The sequence below is a fragment of the Psammomys obesus genome, unplaced genomic scaffold, assembly GCF_907164565.1.
Source record: "Psammomys obesus unplaced genomic scaffold, mPsaObe1.curated_primary_1811, whole genome shotgun sequence".
Taxonomy (NCBI): domain Eukaryota; kingdom Metazoa; phylum Chordata; class Mammalia; order Rodentia; family Muridae; genus Psammomys; species Psammomys obesus.
In genome coordinates, this window is record NW_026585895.1 from 8867989 (window position 1) to 8879928 (window position 11940).

Here is an 11940-nt window from a genome sequence, read left to right on the forward strand (position 1 = left end):
AGTTTAAAGGCAGCACTTTCCGGAAAGAGTCTACCTGTAGCCGTGAGGACTCACCTGCATGTACACACACCCACCCCATCACAGTGAAGTTTAAAGGCAGCACTTTCCGAAAAGAGTCTACCTGTAGCCGTGAGGACTCACCTGCATGTAGACAGGGGTGCAAACTGAACCCCCCTTTCTTTGCATTCCCTTCTGATCCTCTCTTTTACATTTCTACACAGGTCTATAACCCTAGAAAAGACAGTCGAATAAAACATTGCGTTTTCTTATGCATTTTTAATTTTTCCTTCATCAGTTCATGTATGTACATATTTGTTTAACTGACCGGCCTCTACAGTTAGAATAAAGAGAGAACAATAGCAGGCAACAAGGAAATTTGTAATGCTAAAGAGATAGCACTATATGAACCCACTTCTCATTGACAATGGACTGAAGGTCTGAGTCCACCTCAAACTGCAATGACTGATCCACCCTTCACACCATGCGATGTGTATCAGGAGGCAGGGCCTTGCCTATGGAAGGTTATGAGGGCAAAATGCTAATGAAAGGAATTGGTATGTCAAACAGAGAGACAGACATGAGGAGGCTTGCTTTTAGCCACATGAGGATACGTAAGAAGGCTGTCTTTCATAACCAAGAGGGCCTTCACCAACAACCCAGATACCCAAATACCCCTGATATCACACTGAGTTTAAAACATGTAAGCCAGCCAGTTTATGGCAGACAATATAGCAATCCATACTAAGACAAGGAGACATATGACAGACTGAAGTTATCTCTGATATCATTGCCACGAGTTGCCTGTCAAACAAACTACTGCTCCAAAGGACTCAATAGTGACCGGCTAGCAATGCTTTTTATCGTTAAGATTTATTCCCCTTGTTAAAATGTATTTTCAAAAGTTGTAAAAAATAAATAAATAAATTTAAATTAAAAAAAAAAAAAGGCAGGGTTGTGGTGTACATGCATTTAATCTAAATGCCAGAGGCTGAGGCAAAAAGATCACAAATTCTCTGGGCGACATGGCAGGTTCAAGGACAGGCAGAATCATATAGACTGGGGCAGGGGGAATCTGCACTTTTTGGGGAGAGAATGACAGTGATCCTACAAACTAGCTCCATCTCAAACAATTCTTGGAATACGACAAGCAGTACACTAAAAGCCAAAGCCCACAGTAGATTAAGACAATGCAGAAAAGACAAGCTTTCCAGAGGGGAAAATGAGGTACAAGAAGAGCAAGACGTTAACTGTTTAATGCCTAAACAGTGGGTTCAGGAGGAGCGTCTGTAGCCTATGTACTTCACTAGTGAATGAAAAGAGTTCATACATTTTATAAAGGAAAGGGAAATGTAGGTATGTTTAAAGGAAATAAAATATAGTGATGACTTTTGCCAGCACTTATTGAAAGTTAACTCAGAAGGGCATGTTTATGAAGTACTTCACAGCTTTTACACTGATTCCCTACACTGTACCAGTGTACGTGGGTATGAATGTGTATGTTTCCAGTGAAGAAACCCAGGCAATACTTTCCATGTGTCCTTTCCAGGACATTTTCTATAATGTGTTTTGGTACCAAAGTTTTGCTTATATTTAAAAACAGAAATTATGCTTAATATCTTTAACTGGATTTCTTTCAGAAACCACTTAAACATCAGTGAAGATCTTGTTAAATCTATATACGCATATCAAATCTAAATGCTATATTACAAAAGAAGGCTGAGAGGTTTAACAATTTGGGGTAAGGGAGGAAGGCCTTCAAAAGAAGATTTAAGCGTAATGACTCACCTAAGCTAAGCCAAACACAGTAGAGTTTTGTGTTTAGTAAGAGTTTTCAAAATGTTAACCTCAATATATCTGTATGTCAGATTCCAAGCAAATTGACATTAATCCAGAAAGGGGCGGGGTGAAGGTTGAAATCAATGGTATTCACATCACATGTCTAGTTTAAACAAGAGTACCTTCCTTATTTCAGTGTTTCTTATAAAATTCAACCTTCCATATTCACATACAGGTAAATCACATATCCACATAAATGCATCAATTATAAAGTGTAGCAGAATAACTCCTTTTAATTAGGTTTTACCTGTCCCAGGGAGCAGAAGTCTCAAAAGATTCTCCTACTATATAGTATTCCAGACCCAAATCCTGTAAAGACACAAAAATCATGAAATTCCAACAGATGTAATAATTAACAAAAACCCTAGAATTTCTAGAAATTGTTAGCAGTGCATATCTGATCTAACCTAAACTGTTCTTTGTCTCCTAAGGAGGCTGGCAAGTTCCCAAGTGGATGTGACCTCTCTGAGGACAGGAACTTGGTCTGTGCTCTCCATAGCCTCAGCAGCCAATAAAGTATCTGACACAGAAAAGAAAATCAAATATTTCTCTAGCGAATGGAGTCTCTATTGAGGAAAAGCTTATATGTGTGTGGAAAAGACTAGAGAATAAATGTTTAGTGGCCAAAATAGTAAAATAGTCAATATAAAAATTGAGCATCAAGGTGAGAAAACAAGAGAACAGCATAGGGGGCATTTTTCTTACATCAGCTTTTATTTTCAAACAGGGTTAGAAAATACAGCAGGTTTAGTGGTGCACACCTTTAATTCCAGCACTTGAGTTGCAGAGGTAGGTGGACCTGAGTTCAATTCCAGCCTAGTCTACAGAGCGAGTTCTCAAACGGCCAGGACTACACAGAAAAACTGTGTCTTGAAAAACCAAAAACCAAAACCAAACAAAAAAGAAAATACAGTAAAAACAATCACTTCAATTCCACTGTGTGTTGGGAGGACACACCTCCAAATCAGTGGTATATAATGGAAGTTTTGGCTTCTTTGTAAACTCAGTTATGCAAATATGCTTTTGTTTTGATCTCAGGTGTGGGATTTTAGTTGGGCTATAGTTTGTCCGCTGATGTTAATTGTCTCATGCGAGGCGTGGCTTTTGCCAGGGGTAACTTGCCTAGGCCTCGTGCAGCAGGGAGAAGAGCATAGTCTAGGGCTCTGAAAATATAAATTTGAGAGCCCAGAAAGAGACAGTGTAGCATGTAGCAGTTTGGAGAGAACAGAGACACGCTTCGGGCGCAGTGTCTTGGAGGAGACTGCTGGCTGCATTTGCTGTGAGAGACCAAAGAATTAAAAATCAGTGGGTATTGTTTTAAAGTTTAAAGCACAAGCCTGAACAAAGGCCAGCAAATGGAGATATGGCCAGCCACCTGTGGAGGGAAAAAAGCCAGCCTTTCCCCGACCACTAGTTACACAGTTGCTAGGAAACTGGCCCATATGGCCAGGCCAGAACTGTTTGTGGTCTTGGCACCTAAAATGGACCAATCATTTCAAAAGTCAATATCCCTTACCCAATCATGTAAAGCCAAAGCATCTAAGTCCCTGCTTGTGGTTTTGCCCTTTAAAAACTTTAAAGAAAAGTTTAAAAGCAAGTGCTGCAGTGGGACATACCCATTTGTCTGGGAATCATGTCCTGTCAAAGTATGCACTAGAAAAAGGTTTGTTTTGGGAGGGTTTTGTTGTTGTTTTTCAAGACAAGGTTTCTCTATGCAGCCCTGGCTGTCCTGACCTCTCTTTGTAGACCAGGCTGGACTCATAGAGATCCACCTGCCTCTACCTCCCAGAGTGCTGGAATTAGAGGCATGTGCCACCTCACCCAGCTTAGAAAAAGGTTTTAAAGAGTAAAGCAAATAGGCCTGGCAAGGCAGCGCAGCAGTAAAGGCAGTCATTGCCAAGCCTGAAGACCCAAGTTTGATAGCCAGGATCCACAAGGAAGATGAGAGCTGACTCCTGCAGACTCTCCTCCAGACACATCGTGACATGTGCCCTACACATATGTACATACTCAAACACGAATCCATAAATATAATTTATTTTTTAAACATTTTTTTAAATAAAGCAAATGAAGTTAGAGAGAAAGAGCCATAAACTTGCTTTTATCTTGGCCTCCCTCAAAACTAACTAGAACCTTAGAAACACTTTCTTCCAAAGTACACCATGCTATATTTATTACAGTTGCATTAATTTTCTAGAATTCTGAACTCGGTGTTGTGGGAAATACACTATGGATCTATATCCTGCAATATACTCAGAAAAGACCTAATTTTATAGGTTTCCAAGTGCTTCCTCTAGGAAGATCCTGGGATAGTGACAGTCTAAACAGGTGACCCTAGTCACCTACTCCCCTTGTGACCTGCACCTCTCCTGGTCAGGATTTCTAACAAGGGAACAAGCCATCAGCCTGCTAACCCTGTAAGAATCTTGGGGGCTGAAAACTGACTATTCACTACAAACAGACCTTAATGAGGACTAAATTATTCTGAAGTGAGAATACTTCATGCTTTTTGAAATTTTAAAAATTATGTATGTTTTTTTATAAATGTTTCCCTCAAAACAATTTCCAACTAGTAAATATGAAAATTTATCACCTGGGAAAGTCGAATTTTCCAACATTTCTTTTTAGATAAGATCATTAAAGTTAATAATAATTAAACTTTAAAATAAATAAGGTTTCAGTCAGAAACCTTGAGTCTGTTACAACCAAAATAGGAAAATAAGACTAAATGAACAAGGAAAAACTAAAATCTCAAAAAGCTGGTTTTCCACCACTGACCATAACGGACTTGAAATAAGAGCGAGCAATGAAGCCACTCAAAAACTTATTAAGAAAGTCTGTATGCGCGAACACAAGTTCCTGACTCCTGTATCATCATTACAAGTGACTACTTGGAATAAAGTAACAACTTTTAAAGAAGGGATAAAGATTTATAAATCTTTAAGGTGGATTAAAAATTGAGTGAAGACTGTTGCCACAGAGAATAGCTTGACTCCAATACAAGTAATGTTAGAAAAGGCACACTCAGCTTTCAGCCAGGGGCAGGCTCCATTTCTTAAATGGCTGAAAGACATTCCATCACCGAAGTTCCTCAAAAGCACACCTAAGAGTCTTACAGGGGGCTTCGGAAAAGTCCAGGGTTCAAGTAAAATGATGAGCTGAATTACAGTAGCTTAAGGTTTATGAAAATACGGCAATTTTATTCATTCTAAGCAAGAAAGAGTACTGTTTATAATCTCAGTCAATGTGGTTATAAATGAGACTATCTCCCCCATACACCCAACGCCTGCCCATATATTTGAATGCTTGGTCCCAGTTAGCAGAACTATTTGGGAAGGATTTGGAGGTGTGGCCTTGTTGGAGGAGGTGTGTCCCTGAGGGTAGGCTTTCAGGCTTCAAAAGCCTATGCCATTCCCAGTTAGCTCTCTCTGTCTCCTATTTGTGGATAATCAGAATAAGAGCTTGGCTACTGCTCCAGTGACACGCCTGCTGGCCTGCCTGCTGCCATGTTTCCTGCCATGACGGCCATGGACTCTAATCCCCTGCAAGCAACTGTGAGCCCCAAATTAAATGTCTTCTTTTATATGATGCCTTCCTAGATCATGGTGTTTTGTCACAGCAATAGGAAAGTTGTTAAGACAACCAAGGACAGAAATGCAACTTACACGCATGTATGCAATGACGTAAGTCAGCAAGTACCCCCTCTGCCCATTATCTTCTCCAGCTGCCAGACCTCTGTGGATAAGACACAAGCTGTCAACACATTCTAAGTAAAGAAACAAAAATAAAAACATCTCAAAATAAACTGCTCAACAGATTAACATGTTATACTCATTTTATCTTAATTTCACTAATCATTAGCATACCAGTTATAAAGAGAATAAGCTTGACTAACAAATCTGAAAACACTTTTTTAAAAATATTAGTCTAATCACTTGATTCCAAACATTTATTCTCCAAGCTAAATGAACTCATGATCTCAACTACATCTCCAAATCTTAAGAGCAGAGAAAGTGTTAGCAGTAATAAACAAACTCAGATCAACTTGGCCTTCACAAAACTAACGAGATGCTTTATTCTTATTTTACCCATATCAGCTGAGTATCCCTAATCTGAAAATCTGAATCCAAGATGCTACAAAGTTCATAACTTTGTGCTGCTATAGAACGCCACAGTGGAAGAGTCCGAGATGGACTTTACCCAGTGGGCTGCATAAAAGCTAGGTATACCAAAAATACTATAAAATTAACTACAGCTTATTTATATAAAGCAGACCTAAAACAAAGGCTTAAACACATGGTTCATCCTCAAGATATCTCAGTGCATAAATAGAGATCGGAAGAACTCCAAAACCTGAAATACTTCTGGTCCTAAACATGAGGGATCCTGAACCATCATTAGATTTTTATTCTGATACTCACATAGAGTCTTATATATAAAAAGGTGTGCTTACTGACTAGGAATTCCCAAATAACAAACAGCTCTCAAACATATATTTGGTTCATGAATTCATTGTTTAAAGAGGAGATAAAACACACAGAAGTGTTCAAGTTCACTATGCAATATGTGGGTGAGTACAGAACAGCACCTTAAATGTTAATATTATGAATGTGTATATGAACTCTCAACCTAAATAGTTTTATCCACAGATATAACTATTGTGTTAGGCGACTCAGTTAGACTTATTGTGTATATCATATAATCTCATCCTAGTTTTCTGGTTTGCCAAAGTTCTTAATTTAAAAGATATTGAATGAGGATCTGGAGAGATGCTCAGTGGTTAAAAGCACTTGTTGCTCTTGCAGAGGACCAGGTTTCAGTTCCCAGCACCCACACGCTATCTCACAACCACCTGTAGCTCTAGCTTCAGGTGCTCTTTAGCACGTGCTTGCATGCGTGTGTGTGTGTATACACACATATATATGCAGGCAAAACATTCATACACATTAAAAAAATAAAAAATTTTAAGCTTTTTAAAAGATATCCCACAACTACTGTCTTCTACTACCTTCTTCAGAAAAGATTCTACTTATACTTTTCCTATGATCAGACAAAAGTTAAACTTTATTTCATTTTAGTTAATTAAAAGAACCACTTTTCTTATAGCCTCAATTGACATTTTATAATTCTTTTTTTTTTCCTGAATTTTGTTTGACTTGATTTTTTTCTGTTTTGTTTGACTTGATGGCCATAATATAGTAACAATGTATAATGCATAATATTATATGTATGTGTAATATATAATGTATAATACAATAACAATATTTGTTCTACACAGGTATTTTAAGACTGTTTCCAGCTAAAACCCAGGCTTAAATAGAATTCCCTGGATTTTTTAAATTTTTTAATTTATTTTTATTTTATGTGCATTGGTGTTTTGTCTTAATGTGTGTCTGTGTGAGGGTATTGAATCCCCTGGAACTGGAGTTACAGACAGCTGTGAGCTATGGGTGCTGGGAATTGAACCTGGGTCCTCTTGAAGAGTAGACAGTGCTTTTAACCACTGAGCCACCACTCCAGCCCATTCCTTGTATTTTTAAATTCACAATTACACATGGTTATTAGGGACATCCAGAAGAAACCTGCTTGCAGAATCCAGCCAAAGTCAACTGAAGATGCAAAGAACTGACAGAGCAGCTCTACTCTAAAATCACTAAGACTGGGGCAAAATGAAAGACATCATTTGATAAACACAGTGCTAACAAACCAGCAAGATACAGCTCAGGTCAAATCACTCAACATGAAAAGTTAATCCTGTGTTGGATATGAGGCTGATGCAGAGAGCCAAATAAAGTTCTAAAGTCACAAACTTGCTGTGGTGAGACTGAGGAATGCAGGTGGGCTTCTAACTTGACTAAACACAAAACAGAGCCAGGCTCTAGGGCTTACGGAGACCAGACAGTACTGAGCTAGGAAGTAAAGCAACGTCCACGAGCTGGTAGGGTGGAAAAACTATGACGCCCAGGGTTGCTGCAAAACTGAGAACCTCTGAGACAGAGCACGCCAAAGGTACGTGGTGGGAAGAAGCCCGTGTGCTTCCCTGGGGAAGATGACGTCTACTTTGCTGACCACAGCCACTTCCTTTCAATCCTCTGCTACTACCTGGTAGTAGATAACCCACTCCACACTGGGATCCAGTGGGACAAACCCGATAGAAACATGATTGTTTTAAAACTCGGAAGGGGCTAGGGAAACGGCTCAGCAGGTGAATGAGTTCACTGCCTTTGGAGAGGGGCAGTGTGGCTACCACCTGTAACTAGCTCTGGGCAAACTGACAAATGGCTTCAGTGGCTACCAAGTGCACATATTTACTGAACACACACATACACATGTATTCAAATTTAAAAATAATAAAATACGAAGCAAGGAACAACACAACAATAAAACCTGTAGCTGGACATCCATCCTATATTCATAAGCCCTGAAAGAGAACAAAGGGCAATTTGGGCCTAACTTTTCTAATCATAAGTTTTCTTGCAAATTTAGCTGTTGGAACCTTTCCTTTTCATGGTTTCAGAACTGTCTGTCAATTTAGCCAAAATCAAATTAAGATATATTTATGTTTATAATATGTAATCAATCTCAAAACTCAGAAATGAGATATTTCTCCTGTCAATTTTGTAGCCATTCTAAATATTACATTTAGACTCAAACTGCCTTATTTCTAAACAGAGTATCCGTCATCTACCTCTTGTTATTTCCACAAATTTCAAACACCAATCCACAAGGTTCTTAAACATATTTAAAGAAGGAGTAGGTAACTTAACGAAGAGGAAAGCCAGGCTCTCATTTTGTGTAAAAGGGCCATCTGGCCAAACTAACCCCTCCCATGCTGAATCAGATCAAATGACCTAAGAAGGCTGCAAAATAACGAGAAGGAATTGCCTAAGTTATATGGGAAATGTCACAGCATCTATCATGACTACTGAAAGGCGGATTTATTCAGCTCTTAAAGGCTTTTGTTTCTTACTCAAATCAAGTAGAAGTACGTAATTAAAAAAAAGCTTCAGCTTCTAATATTTCAATGCTAGAGCAGATACAGAAAAAAATTAGCTTAAATCTTTTCTGACTAACTTTTTTAAAGAGAAAAAAAAGTCTTTTAATCAAATTATATTTGTATTCCATATAACTTAGAAACTAGAAAATACAAGCACACAATTATTTATTCTGGAGAAGAAAATCTGTACAATTCAAAACCTAAAGAGACAAAAGAGACCTGACATTCACTTAGATACTAAGTATCTTAGAACTTCAGCAGTTCAAAAAAGAACAACAATAATCATGGAAAATCAGAGAAAAAAGGAGTGAACTTGATTTTTTACTAAGAAAATTAAAATTCTGCTTGTAATTTCAGAATAGAACAAATATAAAAAAGGAACTTATTTTCAGTGCTCAAAGTAGAAACTGAGTCTAAAATTAGACTGGTTTCACTCTAAGGCAGTATTTTAATGCTAATTTCAGACAATCATAGAAATAAAGAGCTAAGTTAACATACACACAAGTTGGGACATTGTTTAAGCACTTATCTCCAACAGAAGTGAGTTTTTAGGACAAAAAGAATGGAAAGAAGATAACTGTTTACAGAGTTTAAAGCTAGCTTAATGTGAGGTAGGCCCTAAGCCCTGGACAGACGGAAAAGACCAGGGCAGAGACTGCTGGCTTCCGCCCTGAGAAGGGAGGGACTCGGCCCTAACAAACAGCGTTCCCACAGGAGCGCCCACTCACCACCTTATAATCCATCACGCCGACAGAAGCCACCCTACCATTAGTCAGTCGCTTACAGATGCAAAGTGTTTTCTGGTTCTTTATACCAACATAAAACAGTAAGTGACAGGGGGTGGGGTATAGATAATTTATCAAGTACCACAGACTAAACACAATTTCCTTTTAAAAACACACTAGCAGCATGCTTTATACATGAATTAGTAACCCGACAATTTTGTCTCATTCTTAGATAACAAATAACATATCACAAACTGTCATTCATGCAAGAATCTAGGAAGGCAAAATATTTAACACTGTATAACGCACTCACATTACACATGTAAAATGAGGTAAAAGTAACACATCACTCCTACATATTTAACATTATATAATACACACATATACTGTATGTATATACGTATGTATGAAACTAGGTCAAAGCAACAAATACTCTTTCTACAAATTTTAGAATTACAAACGGTATTTTAAGGTTACTTTCATAAATTACAGTGAATAATAGCCAGCCCAAATTAGAGCTGCTGGCACATGCGGTCTCTAGGAAGCTGCTACACCTTTAGCATACTTGCTCTTGGTTACGAATGCAAAGCCATACCCAAATTTTGCAGCGATGTCATATACTTGTTTTTCATGTTGAAGAACCTTCTCACGGTCCCCCTCAAACAGTAACGTGGCTACGCTTAGTTGATTCGGATCAAATCCTTTAAACTACAAAATATAAAATAAAATTTTATTATGACAGGAAAGCCTTAGCCTATAAAATAGTAAACTGAAATACATTTTGTTCTTTTCCTTCTGATTTAGCCTCAATTACAGCAGCCTGTTACACAGTGAATTCTGAAGCTATACACGCCCATTAACAAGAACACCTGGTGCACGGACTGACTCTGCCGGGAGAACAGGGATTGGTGGGCGCTTACTGGCCTGCATGAGGCGCCAGGCTTGGTGGTTAGCACTGCAAGAACATGGGAAACTGAGGTACACAGAATACACCGTATTTCAAAGTGTACCATGGTATTAAAATACCTGCTGATACACTAACCCAACAGGTACCGGCCAGGATTGTCACTGTAATTAAAAAACCAAACACAAATTACAAAATGCTAGAGCAAAACAGCTGATTGGAGTTAACAACATCTCTACAAACCAACCATGACACATTATATAACAGTAACAAAAAAGCTTTTGTGCATGCAAAGAACCAACCTAATTTTGAAAAGAAATATATAAATTCACTATGAAAGACAGATAACACAGATGTTCCTGGATGCATAAATTATCTGAAATTTGCCAAATTAATACACTAGAATATGCCAATTATAATAAAAATCCCAGTGGTCATTTGAAAAGCACAAGTCTCTAAAATTTTTCTAGAACAATGAACATGTGATGGTGGTAACAAAGAAGTTCCAAACAGTAAGAGAAAAAACAAGATTTTAGCTTTTCAACTTTTCAAAACGAAAACAGAAACTAATACAAAGCACTAGAATCTCAGTGTCTTCTCAGGTAGGAAGATGCCTTCATCATCAGTGTAAAAAGAAGCAGGCACTAGTCAGTCACTAGTGCTCACACAAAGGTTAGCAACGGGGTGAGGAGGTAAAGATCATCCAACAGCAAAAGACTGAGATAAAACAAAAACAACACCACCAAAAAACACACCACAACAAACACCTTTAACTGTTAATTAAGACAGGGAAGAGGTAAAAGATAGCTTAATGGTAGACCACTTGTTTAGTGTGTGAGATCTTGAGTTTTATTCCCAGCACTACCAAAAAAAAAAAAAAAAAAAAAAACAAAGACAAAACAAGAAAATAATGGGGTTGGGAGTGAGGGTTTTTTCAGCTTAGAAGTAATTACAGTCATCAGAAAAGGTATGTTTGAATCCATGGCACCAAAAAGAAAAATCCTATTAAAAAAAGAGACAGACTTGATTGGAAAACGTTGTTTACAGCACCTAATAATTCTATTACTCAAAAGGGTATGCACCAAAGAACAGTGAGAAACAAGTAACTGTCCCTAGCACAACAGCCACATTTGGCTAATATACCCATAACTACACCCAGAAAGGACAGAGACTGGTTCAACGTCTCTGGAGTTCCAAGAAACACTAACCATGGTGGTGGTGCATACCTTTAATCCTGGCACTCAGAGAGGCAGAGGCAGGTGGATCAAGGTCTGTGTGGTCTACAAAGTGAGTCCAGGACAGCCAGGGCTACAAAGAGAAACACTGTTGGAAAGAAAGGAAGAAAGAAGAAAGAGGGAGGAAAGAAGGGCAGGAAGGGAGGGAGGGTGGGAGGGAAGAAGGAAGGAAGGAAGGAGGGAGGGAGGGAGGGAGGGAAGGAAGGAAGGAAGGAAGGAAGGAAGGAAGGAAGGAAGGAAGGA

At 38.4% G+C, this 11940-nt stretch overlaps 1 protein-coding gene across 1 annotated transcript in view; it reads right to left on the minus strand.

Annotated features, from left to right (window-relative positions):
• Positions 1-11940, minus strand: part of Agps (alkylglycerone phosphate synthase) — a 101058-nt gene that overhangs the window by 26329 nt on the left and 62789 nt on the right. Inside the window, exons 14-17 of the mRNA XM_055600201.1 lie at positions 10154-10266; positions 5502-5571; positions 2084-2145; positions 142-231 (exon numbers count right to left, since the gene is read on the minus strand). Coding sequence (XP_055456176.1) covers positions 142-231; positions 2084-2145; positions 5502-5571; positions 10154-10266 — 335 coding nt within the window. The remainder of the gene's footprint in view (positions 1-141; positions 232-2083; positions 2146-5501; positions 5572-10153; positions 10267-11940) is intronic.